General features: G+C 41.7%; 2 protein-coding genes and 1 long non-coding RNA gene across 4 annotated transcripts in view; 2 read left to right on the top strand and 1 right to left on the bottom strand.

Annotated features, from left to right (window-relative positions):
- Positions 1 to 455: 455 nt before the first annotated feature.
- Positions 456 to 9675, bottom strand: LOC143519120 (uncharacterized). The gene is made up of 3 exons (XR_013132362.1): positions 9468 to 9675; positions 3335 to 3394; positions 456 to 3223 (listed from the first exon to the last, which is right to left on the bottom strand). It is a non-coding gene; the product is annotated as an uncharacterized LOC143519120 (long non-coding RNA).
- On the top strand, positions 7553 to 14438 carry cox4i1l (cytochrome c oxidase subunit 4I1, like). Of its 2 annotated transcripts, none has more exons than XM_077012220.1 (5): positions 7553 to 7859; positions 9609 to 9702; positions 10447 to 10608; positions 11417 to 11548; positions 14192 to 14438. In XM_077012220.1, exons 1-5 carry the CDS (start codon positions 7749 to 7751, stop codon positions 14323 to 14325), a joined length of 633 nt encoding a protein of 210 aa, XP_076868335.1. In that variant the 5' UTR covers positions 7553 to 7748; the 3' UTR covers positions 14326 to 14438. The 2 variants fall into 2 exon arrangements, with proteins under 2 accessions (XP_076868335.1, XP_076868336.1); XM_077012221.1 differs by lacking the exon at positions 7553 to 7859 and adding an exon at positions 8688 to 8809.
- An 834-nt stretch (positions 14439 to 15272) lies between these two features.
- bcl2a (BCL2 apoptosis regulator a) overlaps positions 15273 to 17346 on the top strand; it is a 38600-nt gene continuing 36526 nt past the window's right edge. Inside the window, exon 1 of the mRNA XM_077012219.1 lies at positions 15273 to 16616. Within this exon, the coding sequence (XP_076868334.1) occupies positions 16095 to 16616 (522 nt within the window). The 5' untranslated portion in view covers positions 15273 to 16094. The remainder of the gene's footprint in view (positions 16617 to 17346) is intronic.

Below are 17346 nucleotides of genomic sequence, written 5' to 3'. Positions count from 1 at the left end.
ACCGGGCCATAGCTGACTGGATATTATTCGCAATGTGACAATGACACTGGCACTGCAGTGTTGCTGAACTGATGTGAGTATATCGGGCACAGAGGGGCTACTGGACATTTTGTATGGTTCATTGTCACAAAAGTGGACTGCCATCCAAAAATATCTGGGCAACGGCAGTCGTGTGGTTAGACAATGAGCTGGAAAATTGCTGACACAAATTCCATCAGAGGGCCTGTAGTATCTTAACTGTACACATGCAAGATAGTTCTAATAAAAAAGTGTTTAATAAAGTGGAAAGAGATGGATATAAATATATATATGAACTGCATACAAGAGGTTTAGGTTTGAGGTGACCTTTGCATGGAAGCCTGCAGTATTAATACATTTCTGTGATTGTTCCACTTAAAGGAACAATACATCATTAAAAGTAGAAAATATAAAATTATGAAAGTGATAATTTTTATTAAAGTGCTTTTTTATATAAAAGGGCAGCTTTCATTAGACAGGGTTCCCACACCCGGTTAACATCAAATTCAAGGACCTTTCAATGACTTTCCAGGACCAACTTCCTCAAATTCAAGGACTGCACCTGGCACCATTTACCTACTGTTACCCCTGAATATGTTATCAAAAAACCATGTTAATTCAATGCAAATTCAAAAGAAACACTAGCTTTCAGTGCTGAACAAACAAACACGTACGTTAACTACATACAGGAAACACTAGCTTTCAGTGCTGAACAAACAAACACATACGTTAACTACATACAGGAAACACTAGCTTTCAGTGCTGAACAAACAAAAAATTCTCTACAGGAGAATGACCAAACATTTGCAAAGTAAAAGTCAGCATAGGCCCTGTAGAATCAATATAATTTTAAATGAACTTGTGCTGGCAAAATAATGACACCTTGACAGTAGACAAATAATAATAACAATAATACACATGTGCATATACACATACAGTACATACATAAAACAGAGGAGCAAAGCCATATAATGAGATTAGAACTATATATTTCTAGAGAAATTTGGTGTGAGATGATTCTAGCATTTTCCAAGTTTTTTTTATCCACTTAATGAAGAGTAATACGAATTGAATTCATTCATAAAGAGAAAAGAAGGCTTTTAACCACTCCACTTACTGTAGTGAATGTGGTATTTTGCTAAAAGTACGACTATATTTATGGCATCAGAGAAATCCAAACTTAAGTTTTCCGCATAAAGTAAAATGGTATCAAAAGAACGAATGTTAAGTTTGAGATTAATCGAGTTTCTAGTGTCCATGCAAAAACTTTGTGAATGTTGACATGAAAAAACAAATGCTCCTGGAATTCATCTTCTGACTTACAAAAGGTACATGACTCCACATCAAGTTTAAATCTTCTTTCAAGAAACATGGCTACAGGATATATCTTATTTATTATTTTGAAATGAGTCTCTTTTACTTTAGATGATATGGGCCATTTGACAAGCCATTGTGGTTTTAGAATTTGTATTAGGACGTTTCTTGAAAGAATCTCTATTACATCTTTTGTCTCTTACCATAAGTGATAATCTTGTTATTACACTTGAAGTAAACTAAGTTCTTTTAACACGGGCATCAAAACAGTCAACTCTGAATATAAAATGACATTTTTGATTAATTGAATTAATGGTAAAAGAATTACTTTGCAGACTTTCTTAAAATCTTTATAATAACTATCATATCAGATCATATTTTTCAACAACGGATGAGAAATTTAAAACATTATGACAATCTTTTTCATAGCAATCTTTTGTAAATATTGACTTCATACCAACTGTGCCCTATTATTCCTTGACTGCGGTCTTCATCCATGTGAAATTTCAAACTCCCCAAAATTGTCAAGGACCTTCAAGGACGGCTGTCTTTTATGCCTGTTTTCAAAAACTTTCCAGGGCCTTGAACTTATTTTTTCAGATTCACAAACTTTCAAGGATTTCAAGGACCCGTGGGAACCCTGATTAGATGAATAATCACATCACTTTGAAATCCTCAGATAAACCAGTTACTGGTCCATAGAGGGGTCTTCCACAGAGAGAAGGCCATATCTAAAATAGATTCAGTAGAAAATCTCTGAAACATCCAGGATTCAGGTTTCAGTTCAATGATTGTTTCTTAATGTGAAAAATCCTTAGAATTATTCATTGCTGCTTCAATGCTGACAACAGCTTTACTAGTACTAGAGTCAGCCTCGAATTCAGTATTCAGCAAAGCACAAATAGTGGAGTTTATGAATATTTATTTTGCACACGTATTTTTAAAGTATTTGTTTTCAGGAAGAAACTCCTGTCAATGGATTATGTTCATCATTACTGTGAATGCAGGCGGTGTTTGTCCTGATGACAGGAGAACAGTGTGGTGAGAAATCACAGCCTGACTAAACATTACTACACCTACTTTGTTTTGATTAGTTGTACTTTTTAATGACTGGTTTGCTACTGTGGTTTATTATAACGTGACCGGTTATAATATATACCGTTTGCTCTTTTCCTGTTGGACACTGTTGTTTCCTGTTACCTGAGTTTTTTTTTTGATGGACTAGCTTTGATAAGACTGGCCTACATTAGCTTTATAAAAAAAGATGTTGTGCGCATTGGCAACGGAAGTGCGACAGTGAGTGATCCCGGGATATTTTAAATTCAGTTAACAAAAAATCTTATGCATATATCTTGTGCTGAAATCAATCTACATTTTTGCTTACAGAAATATAGACCTTTAGAACCCCAGTGCATTTTGGGTATAAATATATACTGATTAAAGGCATATAAATTATTCTTTTAACTTGATGCTTTGTTTTTGCCTGCATAGCAGGGCACAGGGACAGAAAGGTAGATATACTATAAAGGTGAACGAGCACGCAGTCCTTCCCCCGAACCTTTGCCAACAGGGTCTGGCTGCAGACAGGCACTTACGGCCAGACGCATGGTCATCCTCAGTGACGTCACACGCACATGAACTCTGCCACAGGACAAACAGCGGGACGATTACGTTTGGTTGCATCTGCTTAGAAGAACAGTATCAGCATCATCATCATCATCATCATATGTACAGCAATACACACACACACACGACTCAACTTCACACACAACCTCAACTGTTTCTTCCTCTTGCATTCCCAGTATGTGTGGCATCTCAAATAACCGGATGAAGTGGTCAGAATGATCCAAATACCACTGGTTCATCATTTTGCAATCCACCATAATTCCTCCTAAAAATATAATAAACAAACATAAGAACACAGAATGTCATATTTGTAATATCTTTCAAATTGTTCATGTGACAAAATGAGTTTCAAATAACAAAAATCTGAATAAAATACCTATATCTTGTGATGAAATCACAGTACTCTGACACACTGCAAGATCACAACACATTCTGCCTGCAAAAATATAATGATTAATTAATATGCACTCATGAATACTTCACTGGAGTCCCTTGTATCCACACTCACTGTACATTTTATCAGCGCCACTGAACATGCAGGAGCGTTCTGTAGTTCTACAATTCCAGACGTGGTGGTGATGAGTTAGTGTGTGCTGTGATGATACGAGTGGATCTGATAAGAGGTGTTGGAGATTTTAAACATTGTGTTCACTGTATTAGACACTTCTGCCTTGTTGGTTCACCTTGTAGATGTAAAGTCAGAGATGGTAGCTCATCCATCGCTACACGTATGTACTGTCAGACCTCTAGTGCTTCATTGGTCATCACATGTCCATGTCCATGTCCAACTGTACGGGGGCATGAATAACTGAACTGGGAATTATGGGATTTGTGGACTCGGTCCTCTCACATGAATCATAGATACGTGAGAGAACATCTGCTTTTAAGTTTTTTTGAGCTGTGTCTGAAGGTGATTGCGTAGTTAAAACAAGGGAAGAGCATCTCGTCCAATGAGCACCGGGCATTGAGACATGGAGCTGCCTTGATATACTACAGACTCTAGTGGTCAGTCAGGATCATGAAGGTAACGAGCTTCCTCCAGCCAGCATCTTCATTCTTCCAACGCCAACTTCATGGCCAGCAATTCTCTGCTTCCAACATTGTTCCTCTCAGTGGGATTTGGCTTTCTGGAATAATATGGACAAGGGAACCAATTAGCAGTTCCATGACCACCATCTGCTGCTGTTTCTGAGGTGTTCTTCTACCAGAAATGGTAGAGAGGGATTCAGACGCTTCGGTATGGGTGCTGTAGTAAAATGATTCTTCAAGTCTCTCAATGAAATAGAAACGTGGGAGGTCTTTAAAGACATGGTGTACATGTGGGTCAGTCCTAAAAATGTGCCAATGCTCGTGTATGACACATTGCAAAAAGTGGGAAAAGTGGCTGTATGTGGCTGAGGCTGGGGGGGGCTCACTCCATTGTTGTATGTGCAATGTTGGTACACAAATACATCCATAGTGCATGCCAGAACACCATCTGGATAAATATGAATGAGTACATTGAGTTTAAAAAATATATGCTGTGTCTTTAAGGCTGGATGGTAGCTGGTAACCAATTATGAAAATCAACATACTGAGTAAGAGACTCCATTAAACACTGACTGTTTGAAACAATAGGAATGTCCCAATGAATACTTAAAAGTTTTGTGTATTTTTGCTATTGTGTAAATCCCAGGATTCATGGGATGGCACTGCAGTAAAAACGTCTTATTCATCCTCCTGTTATCCTGTTACATTGAATTTCATACCACTTTTTCTAAAAACGTTTTCCTAAACTTAGCCATGGGATAAGATGACAAAAACTTGAATGAATTATTATCATTTGTCTTTCTTTTTGGAGAATATTTGCAGTTTTATATAGAATTACAGCAGACTCACCTTCGTCGGCAGAGTTCATTACAATGGTATCATCAAACTTCAATTGTCTTTCTCTCAGAATGCAGTAGATTAAAATGAAACCTATAATTTCACTTTTGTAAAGAATCATAAACACCCTGCCCTATTAACCTATAAAAGGTTTCCATAGAAGCATTACCCACAGAAGGGTCAAAAGTATCATTTGCTTTAAATCTGACACTTTTATCCTCAAATGAAGGTGAATAGGACTGACCCTGTGTAGCAGACTGCAGCTATTAATCATATAGATATAAACATTTAATATTTCATAATTAATGGATCAGTTCATTTGATTGTAACAAACAAGTCATGTGGAAAGTTAAGTCACCTTTATCTACTTTTACCTCTCAAGTGTAGTGACCAGACAATCAGCATTTAAGAGACATATTTGAGACATATTTGAGACATTTTGAGACATTTTGAGACATATTTGAGACATATTTGAGACATTTTGAGACAAGGCATTTTCTGCATGTTGGTATCTCTGACATTTTGTACCACAGAACACCCAGCTAGCTGTAAGCACTGACTCATATGCCCACAGTTTCTCACTGGCAAATTCTAGATTACTCAATAAGATATGTGGCCACCTGTGACTATTTCCACAAATCACCCCTGTCTACTATTATACAGGTATTGGGAGAGTCTTCTGTTGGTAGGGTGAGTTTGCTCATATAGCTAACTGATACAATGCCAATAATGAAAGTGATTCATATAGAGATTTTGGTGGGAGACATTTGTTCTGAAGGACTTTACCAAATCTAAAGGCCCGCATATGTGCATCATTATTGTATGTGTAAGGATAAAAGTGGAATAAAACTTTGATTCACACACGTACAATATCTTGGCATGTTGTCTTTGATTAATTAATTTAACTGTTAATGATGTGAGATTACCATGCAAATCAGTTGCACTTCAGTTACCAAAATGCAGGTGCACATTTCTGGTGACATGACCCCTGATACCGTCTATATCATGTCCCATTACTCACAGTTGCACCCTTGAAAACAGGAGCAACCATTAAATCCAGCATAGTGTCAAGATACGATAAATCATGGTTCAACTTCAGTGATGTATGTATACGTTTGAAGAGACAGTTGTGTACGAATCTAAAACCTCCAGTGCCTTGAGCAGTTCTTTCATCCATCCTTTGAGAATATCATAAACTAGTACACTTCAAGGGGAACCTTAGTGCTAATGGAGAAATTTAGGACAAGGCCATACTTATTCTAGCAATGTGTCTCTGCCCTTATTTGAAATTTAGAAGATACAAACTGTATGAAGATGTTTTGACCAAGAGATGATTCTAGTAGTGTTCGCTAGTGTTTGCTTGTTAGCCCGTAAATTTAGCATGTATTGTTGTTATCGAAGACGTAGGTATACCTTGTGTGATTGTTTCGAATCGTGTCTACACTTTACATGAACTGAGATATGTGTGCAGCCTGTTTTGCAACTCTCCTCTGCCAGACAGCATCATTAGCTATGTTGTATTCTAGTGATTTTACCGAAGTGTTGAAGAACACTTACATTATCACTCATATCTGAACTCATATCATATCTTGAAAATACATGCAATGCAAGTACAAATCATTTTACACTGGGCTCTCTGTAGATCGCAGTACTTTTGGCACGCTGAGAGAACCAGTGTTGATTAACTTGCTGAATTTTTTTTTGCCCTGAGATCATTTAGGCTGTCATATGATTTGGTTAATGTTTGGCGGATCTCTATCCAGCTCCTATTGCAGGAGTAATGCAGGTAATTCAGTACCTCTGGTCAACTTAATGTGCCTAAGCTGCAAGAGCAAATTTTGAATCTCTTTTACTTCCACCCAGAGCTTGAGAATGGAAATAACCCAAAATTACTGAATAGTGCTAGATAGGATCTTCTTCTTATAGGGCACAGTCTGAATATGGGTATTGAGCTTTTTGATGTTATGCCTCATTAGAACTGAAAATAAAAAGTCAAAGAACACAATAGCAGTTTTAATCTGGAGTTATGCACATGTCCTTTGAGTAACTGAGAATTACAGACCTTCTGACTCTTCAGATGACCACAGAATATTTTCAATCATCAGGAAAACCACTGAACAGGTTAGGAATACAACACAGGATGCAGGGCTAGACAGTAACACAAAGATACGCCTGCACAACCTCAGGCAGTTTACCGTGTGATGGCCGGGTTACAGACTCTTGAAAAAAAAAGTCTGATGGAGAGATAAAGTGAAAATTAATCTGTACCAGAGCTATGGAATGAGGAAAGGATGGAGCATGTGTCAGAAATACCACCTTGTTTGTTAAAAGGGTGGCGTGGCCGTAAGTAGTTTTCCAGTGAAACTGGTTTTATTGTCTTTATTGGTAACGTCTGCAAGCAGCACCAAGATGAATTGTATAGTTCAGATCCAGTCAAGTACCTCAAAACTCACTGGAAAAAGCATAAAACTCACTGCCAAAGCATCCATCTCAAGCCAAATGTTTAACGTTCTTTTGACTGGCGGCATTAGTCACATGACACAATTCTTGCTGAGTGTGTATTTCACTTACAGAAGGCATGTGTGAAAGCATAAAAACCCCAAAACAAACAGGAAATGGTGCAGAAATGGCGAGGCATCCCGAGACCAGAACAGACACCGGCGTCTGCAGAATACAGCCGGTCCTAGACTGCACTAAACAGCACTCTGCATAAATCAGGAAGGCTGTCTCGGTCACACGGGGACACCGTGGATTCTATGGCTGGTGCTGAGTGAACGGCGCTGAGGAGAAGTCCTAGCTGTCACGGACAACTCTCACACTGTCCACGCTGCCGTGACTATGCAGAAGAGCTCGTCAGCCGCAGACGGATGCACTGTGCCAAGCAACAGCACGTGAGGTCGTTCTGACCCACTGCATCATCCTCTATGAGTCTCTTCAAGGCGGAGGCACTGCTGGATCATGACGTCGGTAGCGTTGGTCCTGTGGAGCGCTGCTCTATACACTGCACACTTTATTTTGCTTCCTCTGAAAATATGGTAAGCTACAAACTGAACTCTCATAAATGATTCTGCTACTGGCTTTGTGCGCTAAATGGAGAATCACGGCTTCTCACTGATAACTACTAAATATACACTCTGACAACCTCAACTTCAAGTGCCATACAATTTATATTGTGTTGTAACATTGAATTATTTTCATTTATATTGATGTCTGTCTGTCTGTCTATCTGCTGAAAGGGGGAGAATTAGTCTACAGGTTTAAAGTTCTCTTCTCAGAACATGAACATCAGAGATATTGTCCAGGGGACGGAGGACCTTCACAAGAGAATACGTACCACAAATACCACGTACTCGCAGGGTACAGCATAACGATGCATTCTGGAGAAAACAAGACGTGCTTTCGGAGTTTGGGGGGAGGAGACCGGGGTCGGGGGGGGGGGGGGGAGACCGGGGTCGGGGGGGCAGGGGGGGCTCGCGATACAATGAGCACAAAAGCGGACTGTTAACCGAAAATAAATAAAATGTGACATAGCTAGTCAGCGACGGCGAAATATTCCGTTTCTCCCATTATGATATTTGCTTGCTGTATTACTGTAATATGCAACTTTAATGCGGATTGGTGTTGTGTGATATAAAAAAACAGGAAAGCTATGAGTAGGAAGTATTACTTCCTTGTGTTATTGTTGCGCCGACGACTTCATCCCTTAATTTATTTCCACCAGCATGAACTTTCCAGATATATGATGTCCTTTTCAAAGTCAAAACGAATAATCCTCGCAGGCTCTTTTTGAGATGCCATTCACCAAACATCTAAAAGGCGCTCGGAGTGACATTAGCTGGCCACATGCCATCAGACCTCTCATTGGTTCTTTCTGTTGATAGCGAAAGACACCTGACAAATGTTAGAGTCTGTAACTGATCCATGCCCTACTCCACACACTGCACGTAGGCAACTTGGTGACAAGAGCAGACTTTCTCTTACAAAGGTAATGCATTTGAATTCGGTATAAAGATAGAAAAGTTAAGCCATAATGCACAGAGAGGATAATAAACGCCTTGTGCTTTAGAGTGATTTTTGATCTTGTTATCTACAGTTACAGGTAGGATTTGCAAATTACTATATACTATATAGGATGCTATAGCTACATAATGTTCCAAGATGGTTATTTTAACAATACTTTTAAAATATGAAAAATATTTAATTTAATATGAAAATGAAGAAAATATCAAAGAGGACGTTTAATATATTGTGACCTCAAATGATTGAATAAGGACAAGCTTTTTTTTACCGCAAATAACAATGCGATGTGTATAACCTAGTTTGCTTTAGTTTGACCTCACTGCACAATTGTAAAAATAGCTTGCACTGTTGCGGTAAACGTAATTGGTTTCGTTCCAGTCTGTAATATTGCAGTTTGCAGTTAGTGTCTTTTCGTCCTGCATCGCAGCATCTCTGGAAACTTGCAGCGCGCGCCCCCTTCCATGTAAAATTAGAACGATTCCATTACGCGCGTGGCATCACATCAGCAAGTCAGGTTGTCGTTTTGGACATCCACTAATTTAATTTAAAAAACCAACAATATTCACGGAATATAATAAAACAGAAGTGCAATGCTTTACGTTCTGTTTCCCTTTGCGACTTACCATGTCGTCCCTGGGTGCATGCATCTTTTTGACAACTTTGTGTAAAATGAGGTGGACTTCCATATGAATGTAAGTCCCATAGCTCCAGTAGCTCCAGTAGCGTTCCCTCTGGTCATTAACATCCCAGTGCGGTTCTTGTAGATGCTGTCTTCCCGCGCGTTGGTTCGGGGACTGCAGGTGGGTCTCTGGAGAAGAGTCTCCACCTCGACCCGTGCGCTCGCTGCGCATGCGCAAGGTAAGCGCGCGGGGACTATACGCATTCATTCACAGTGTGCACACAAGCCGAAGTCTTTTTTATAACTGTTTTTGGGTTGCTTCCTCTTTTTTAAGATACAAAAGACAGTTAATTTGCACTCTGCTGCATTATAACGCATGCTCGATAAGGCATGAGGGCGATATCTCAGGTCTGTGCGCCATGATGACAAGGTCACTGATGGCAACATCCCAGGTCTATTATTAGCTGTATTGTATTGTATTAGCTGCATTGGCGAACTTGTTATAATCCATTATTATCTATTTAGTAAGGGTCAGTGCAACAGGTTCGCAAATACCCTAGTCGTTGAAAACAGGAGAGGGCGCTCTTTAGACATAGATTTTTTTTACGTTTATCTTTAGAGGAGCGAGAAGTGATTATTATCCATTAATTCTTCACATTATGAAACACGAAACAGCCATTACAATGACACCAAATGGCCTGGATGGATCAGAGTGTCTTCTTGTATACACTAAATTGTACTTTAAACATGGCTGTTGGGGGGCAGGGGGTCAGTTTCTGTTTCATTTGATGACTACAAAGAAATTTGATTTTTGATCTCATGTGAACTGCACTGAAAAATGTGAAAATAATAAATAATCACTTTCAAACATATTGTTTGTTACTTTATGCTCATAAAAATGATTGATGGCTCGTTTAATTTAGCTAATGCATGCCATTCCTTAATGGATTCCTCTTAGTTGATGTGGTTTTTTTTGTCTTCAGATGTCGATGTGATTGACTGCAGCGCTCCACAATACAATAACCGTCTGGATACACCTCTGCCTGACATCCCGTTTGTCAGAAAGCTGACTGCAGAGCAGAAGCAGCTCAAAGAGAAAGAGAAAGAACCATGGACCAAACTTACTAAGGAGGAAAAACTAGCATGTAAATCCACCCCACCCCGCCCACCACAATAAGTGCACTTATAAACTAGCTATTTGCGCACGTTAAATACCTCAGAATTTGCCTGAACGGGTCTCACAAGCCTGCACAGACATAATCATTAATTCTGTGTGGGAACTCTACTGGGCCTGTTTTTCAGATGTTGCTGATGGGGTCAGAAGATAAAGGTTTTATGGTCAGCCAAAGAGGAGTTAGTATAACTTTATGATTCCCTCTCAGATTTCATGAAAGTAGGTCTTTGGGAAGCTCGTCATTGTCCGTCTGACCTTTTCTCATGGGAAGTTGTGTCTGAAGGTGTCTCGGGTTTCAGTCCGAGGGCTGGATGTGTTACAGCGTCACGCTGGAATTGAGAGGAGCAAGTGTGACCGGCGGTTCACACAATGGAGGAAGAAGACAATAAACACTGCATTGTGTTTCGATTGTCTGGAGGAAAATGGCTGGCTTTACTTGAGCCAAAATCCATTTGCCAGACTCACTCCATTGCTCTGGTTCTTTGTGTAGGCAACGCTGTTATCGTTAGGGTCACAAATACATCTCTGGGTTTGTACCATTACCTTCAGAATTCATTCAAAATCAGTCACGGTGGTCGTAGGTAATGACCACAAGGTGGCAGTGTTGTCCATGTTTAGTACTCAATCGTAACAGCAACACTAAGCAGTGATAAATACTCACAGACCACAAAATACAATGCGAGAACTCAGAAGGCCTTCGAGTTGTATTGTGTAATTGCTTATTGTGTAATTTGAACGTTGACGTTACTGTACGATGTAAACTCTGTGGTTTTGTGTAGTGTACAGGCTCACGTTTGAGCGGAGCTACGCTGAGATGAGGAAAGGTTCAGACGAGTGGAAGACGGTGCTGGCCGGGGTGTTCTTCTTCCTCGGACTAACCGGCGTGGTGATTTGGTGGCAACGTGTCTATGGTGGGCATCCATATTCACTTAACAGCCAAACACTTAGATGAACATAAAATTCAGGTCACTGATTCCATTATTAAAAAAAAAAAAGAAAAAAGAAAGAAAGAAATGCTACCTTAGAGTATGTTTGAATGTTTTTACTCTCAAGCACAACTACGAATCTTGTAATAATCTAACACTGAGCCAAGACGAGAGACAGTATTTAAATGTTATAACCCTTTTACATTATCACACTTAATCGCATAACTTGTATGTTCACTTACTAGCCATCTTATTAGGTATATCTGTTTCATATGTGTTTAACTACAGATCTACACATATTATTACACACACAGACATATTGTCTACACACTTATTAGACAGGCCTAATAAGATGGCTAGTGAGTGTACATGCACGTTATTGCTACATTGCTACATACAGATCATTGGTCACCCTCTGTGCTGTTCATCCCTGGCCAATCACAGCAACTGATGATGTCGTATTGGAAGGGTAGCACAGTGTGTCCATGGCAAAATACAGGCAGAAGACACTAACTGTACACCTAAAACATGCTATTAATGAAGTGGCTGGATGTGCTGATTCTCCTTGAGGCAGGGCATCTCAGCCAAACACATGTGCCCCTCTTCACCCAAACACACTCACACACACATACACACACCCTACTTTAATAAACATGGAGCTGATTGTTCAAACATTCACTGTTGATGCAGTGTTTGAAGTGGGGGAGAAAGAAAGGGTCTCACATTCGTCCGCTCTCTCTCCCTCTCTAATAGCTGCACTGTATACTTACTCTCATTTTGATTAGCCCGTCCTGGGTATGTGAGCAGTGATTCAAGAAACAGGGAAGACCCGGAAGAGAGAAGAGGAGACCAATTCAGGGGTTTAATCCTTGACTGGAGTCAGGGATTAACCCCCTAAATCTTCTCTCCTCTCCCTAGACACACCTCCCTAGACTCTCGCCAGCCAAAAAAAATGAATATCAACACTATTTTCCAAAGCTATCTGTGCATGTGTTTGTGTGTGTATGCCTGTGAGCGTGCGTGTGTGTGTGTGCATGTGTGTGTGTGTATGTGTATGCATGATATTGATGGAGAGAAGCTGTTAGTGACAGCACAAAGCTTTTGTTGTGTGCACTGACGTGAGAGAGTGTGTGCGTATGTGTGCTTTACAGCCCTTGTCGGAAACAGTCGAGACTGCTTCCCTCTCCCTCCCATCTTAGAGGCCTCGGCTCTCTGAGAAAGGAAGTCGATGCTACATCACCTAAGGAGTGACCTGCAGAGGAGAGGAGTGTGCATGTGAGAGAGGGAGGAGGGGGAGGGTGGAGATGTGGGACGGGGGGGTGTTGTGGGGTAGGAAGAGGAAAAGAGTGAGACGGATGGGAGGGGCTAGAGCTCAAGGTTTTTGAGCCAAGGTGAATTGAGGTAAAAGAAGAAGACAAAGGGGGAAAACAGAAGCCTAGAAGTCAGTTGTCAGTTGAGAATGGGGTATTTCCCGCCCCGCCGGCCTCGTGTCGGGACTTGAAGGACGGGGAAGGCGTGCCGCGACGAGGCTCGGGCGTCGCTACCCTGCTGTCTCGCTAGCATGAGGCGCCGAGTGGCGCAGACTGTGGAAGGAGCATTGTGGAGAAGGTGTCCGCCCCACTGGGACGACCTCGTGCCCTGGAGATGCCCCTATGGGGACTCCTCTTCCTCCTCCAATCCGGTACCTCCTCCTAGAACGCCTCCTCTTTGGTAATTGGCTGCGACCGTCCTTTTGTGCATGTATGCAAGTTCTGTTTAAACAGAGGCCTGGCTGGTTAGGGTGGTGGTATTCGCATGGTTCGTTCTGGCTTGCTGTCGGCACACACAACCCCCCCCCTCATTTGTTTATTCCCTTCCTGTTTTCTTTTATAGCCATAGATCAGATGCCAGTGTTGTTGTTATCAGGTGCAGCGTCTGTTAGGATAATTAATGGGTCATTATATTTAGATTTATCTCTTTATCTGTTTTTGCTGACAGAGCTGCAGTTTTGTGAAAAGTGTTTGAGTGTGCATGTTGGGGGCGGGGGACTGTAGATTTTGCACAATTAACCGTTTCTTTCATTCCTTTTTTTTCTTTCTTTCCTTGTTAGATTTTTTATGACTGCCTTCTTTCCTTCCTGAGGTGCACCACTGCAGTATTATTCAATACAGAGGACTTACATTATCCTAGACAATGCATATCTACAACAAAGTTATGTTTCTATATATAGGTGTTCCAAATACATACGTTCAGGTATACAGCCGAATTTTGTTGTAGTGAACACACACATTGCATTCTACTAAATGTAATATCATAATGATATAAAGTCTACTAAATCTAGCAACACAAAAACGTTCAGTACATTTGATACTATAAGTAGGATAAGTAGGATATTCCGAATATGCTATCCAACTTATCCATATAATCCCTCCACAGAACCATGCGTAAAATTCAATTTTAAAATGCAATTTTTAAAGGGGTATGTGCACAAAAAAGGCATGAAATATTAGCATACCAGCTCAGACACACAGGCCCTGCTTCTAACAGCTTGGTTTATGGGTTTTCATGAGCAGTGGAAAACGGTTACTGTAAATGCACAGTTGTCTAAGGCTGAGCTCAGCTGACTCTCGCCTGCCATGTGTCACGCAGTGTTTGGAGACGTTCCCCACACTCTGTCGCCCGAGTGGGTGGAGAAGCAGTCGAAGAGGATGATCGACATGAGGGTGAACAACGTGAGCGGCTTCTCCTCCAAGTGGGATTACGAGAAGCAGCGGTGGAAGTAGATGGTCCACGGTGTGGTGGTGACCCTCAACGACACTTTAAAATAAAGCTTAACAGCCCTAAACCATTTTCACACAACGTGTCAAATAAAGACTGTATATGTATTGTGAACGCATTGTAAAGGTGTCACTTGCTGTATGCTTTGACATTCCACAAACTACAGTTTACACCACCACCAACCAGGTGTGCACCTGGTCTTCTGCAGGATTAGGTCAGAATTTACTACGGGTGTTAGAAAGCATGTTAAATGCATATTATTATGTAATTCAGATGGTGTATTCATGCAAAGCCCTCTTTGTCCAATACCCATACAAATGGAATAGTCACTTACAGGCATAGCATGGCTAAGTTACTGGAGAGTTATGTAAAAGTTTCACTTAAAATGTCATTTCCTGTAGAAAACGCAGGTAATGGTGCATCATCTGTGATGTCACTATCAAAGCATGAAGGACAGACTTCATTAAGAACCTAGATGAACCACGAGACTATCTGACCTCACTTTTTTGAGTTTATGTGACGATATTAGAGCATTACAAATCTAAAACGAAATGTCTGCCATTATTTCCAGCACATTTCAGTTGCAAGATAAAATACACACGTATTTTAAAATACAAGATATAATACATGGTCATATATAATTGAATTAATACACATTACTCTGTTCACGTTATGAGAAGCCTGCTTCTTTCCAGAGTGAAAAAGTTTCGGTGGACACAATGTAGCGTAGGTCCGATATATTTGCAAGTTAAAGTTGCTGTGCAATTCAAATTATTAAGCACCAGGACGGATGGATCGTCGCTACAAACATCAAAACTCAAATCGGAAGCATCTCCAACTTTGCACAAAAAACCCATTTCAGCCTATTTCACGTTCACTGAGGGTCAGAGACGTTTGGACCGCTAATGGTTGATGTGAAAAGATTGAATGGGTGACGTGGAGGAGGTGCCACCCCTCGGAGCTGCTTGTGCGCTCAGGTTCCAGTTCCAGCAGCTGGTGAGGAGCCAGACTGAATGAGAACGTCGGCGTCATGCGTGTGAAGCGCAGCAGCGACCTTCAGTCCTGCAACACTCTACCGGGATCCGCAGCGGTTCTCTCTTCACAGATAAGTACCGGAACTCCCCCTTTGCCAAAAAACCGAGGTAGATCCAGTATTTTTTGTAGGGAAACCCTGCTTTTCGAAAGCTCACTTCGCTGCTGAATTCTCTTCCGTCTTTCTGGGACCTGAAATGCCAGTGGAATTATAACAGCCGTCAAGAACAAAACAAGCTTTTGCTACAACTGTATCGTTTTTATTTGGTGTCTTTTTCACGGGAAAGATCTTGAAGAGACGATATTGCGTTGGAATACCGCTTCAATGGTCTGAACTTTCATTACTGAAGGGGCGTTGCGTGCGTTTGCGCGCCGCGACTGACGCGTCGCGACTGACGCGCCTCGATGGTCCCGTCGCGAACTGGACCGTTGCGGGATCTTAAGCGTGCGTGATCACACTGGATCAAATGCAGATTTATACGAGGAGTTGGGGAATTACTCCATATCGCCTGCATTGGAGCTTATCAGATTAATTCATCACGCAAGCGTTGCTCGTCCCCATTGAGGTTAAAGCGGTTCTGGCGTGTAAAATAATGAACAATGTGAATATCGCCCGTTTATTTGGTTTTATTTCTTTAGGCGAGACGCTGTTTTTGCGAGACACCGCATCATATGCCGTTTGTAAGATGTATATTTGAGTAAGCGCTTCTCCATCGTGCCTGCATCAGCTGAATTCATCAACATGGCAAATATAAGTCCATATGACAGTCGGGATATCGTGGAGAAGTATATTTATCACAAACTTTTGAAAAAAGGATATGTGTGGGAATTTCACCCTGCAGAAGTGGAGGACGATGCTCCAAATAACGGATTAAGGGAAGTTATTGATCCCCGGGCCCCGTCGGGAGACGAGGAGCCCATGTGCCCTATCCCAGAACCTGACCCACATGTGAGGCTGAACCGGGTTCTGAGGGAGGCCGGTGATGAGATTGAGAGGATGTACCAGCGAGACTTCACCGCGATGTCAAACCAACTGTATTTCACCCCGAGCACCGCGCAGCGCAAGTTCAGCGCGGTGATAGAAGAGCTCTTTAGTGACGGGACCAACTGGGGGCGGATTGTGGCGTTTCTTGAGTTTGGGGGGACAATGTGTGTGGAGAGCGTCAACAGAGAGATGGCTTCACAGGTAGATAACATCGCACGCTGGATGACAGATTACCTGAATGGCCCATTGAAGAACTGGATCCAGGACAATGGTGGCTGGGTAAGTTTGGATGGCGGGGAGGGGGGGGGGGTCCAACTGGCTTGCTTTGCCCACCACATTACTTTTATTACATAACTTATAAATTCATAGGCCACGCGTCTCTTCAAATAAGGCAAAGGTCTCTCAGAGACACCACTCTTCTCTCGAAATTAACCGCACCCTCCTACTCCATATGGAAAATGGAATTTCATTTTCTGTTGCACATCACACATGTCCCTTGGCAGCTGCTCTGTGAGGGGTGATTCTCCCAACCCGCGCAGTACAACGTGTTTCATCTAAAGGTTCTCAAGCTGTGGGTGATTCCAGTCTGCCATGACTCCTCTGCCATCGTTTGTTACCTCTTTGAAACACGGGAGCCCCTCTTGCCATCACTGTAGAGGGCAGCTCGCCACACCGCACCCTGCCACTGCTGGCCAGATGTTTAGAGGGAGCAGTAATTGTCTGTCCCTGAGATTTGCTTCTGGTTGAGCCCTCGCGGCACTAGGACACACTGCCTGGGGTGAGGAAGTGAGTGAAAACGCCAGCACATCCTCAAACAAATGTATTCTGCAGTGAGATATGCAAGCACTTCATTTTTGGGGAAACATTTGGGGTGGGGGTGAGTGTGTGTGTGTGTGTGTGTGTGTGTGTGGGGTGGGGGGTTATTCTGTTACTGCAGCCTCGTTCCCGCACTGCACTGCGCTGCTTCTGTGCTGAATAATTAACGGCGTGGATTGAAGCAGCCCATGAC

This window comes from Brachyhypopomus gauderio, chromosome 7 (assembly GCF_052324685.1).
Source record: "Brachyhypopomus gauderio isolate BG-103 chromosome 7, BGAUD_0.2, whole genome shotgun sequence".
Taxonomy (NCBI): domain Eukaryota; kingdom Metazoa; phylum Chordata; class Actinopteri; order Gymnotiformes; family Hypopomidae; genus Brachyhypopomus; species Brachyhypopomus gauderio.
The sequence above is the reverse complement of the archived record's forward strand: the minus strand, read 5'-3'. Positions and strand labels throughout refer to the sequence as shown.

What these genes read in the sequence shown, in the direction of transcription:
- cox4i1l (XM_077012220.1), top strand. Translation starts at nt 7,749, where the DNA reads ATGAGTCTCTTCAAGGCGGAGGCACTGCTGGATCATGACGTCGGTAGC. An exon ending in TAAGGAGGAAAAACTAGCAT is followed by an intron (nt 10,609 to 11,416) that starts GTAAATCCACCC and finishes GGTTTTGTGTAG; the next exon opens with TGTACAGGCTCACGTTTGAG. An exon ending in TTGGTGGCAACGTGTCTATG is followed by an intron (nt 11,549 to 14,191) that starts GTGGGCATCCAT and finishes TGTGTCACGCAG; the next exon opens with TGTTTGGAGACGTTCCCCAC.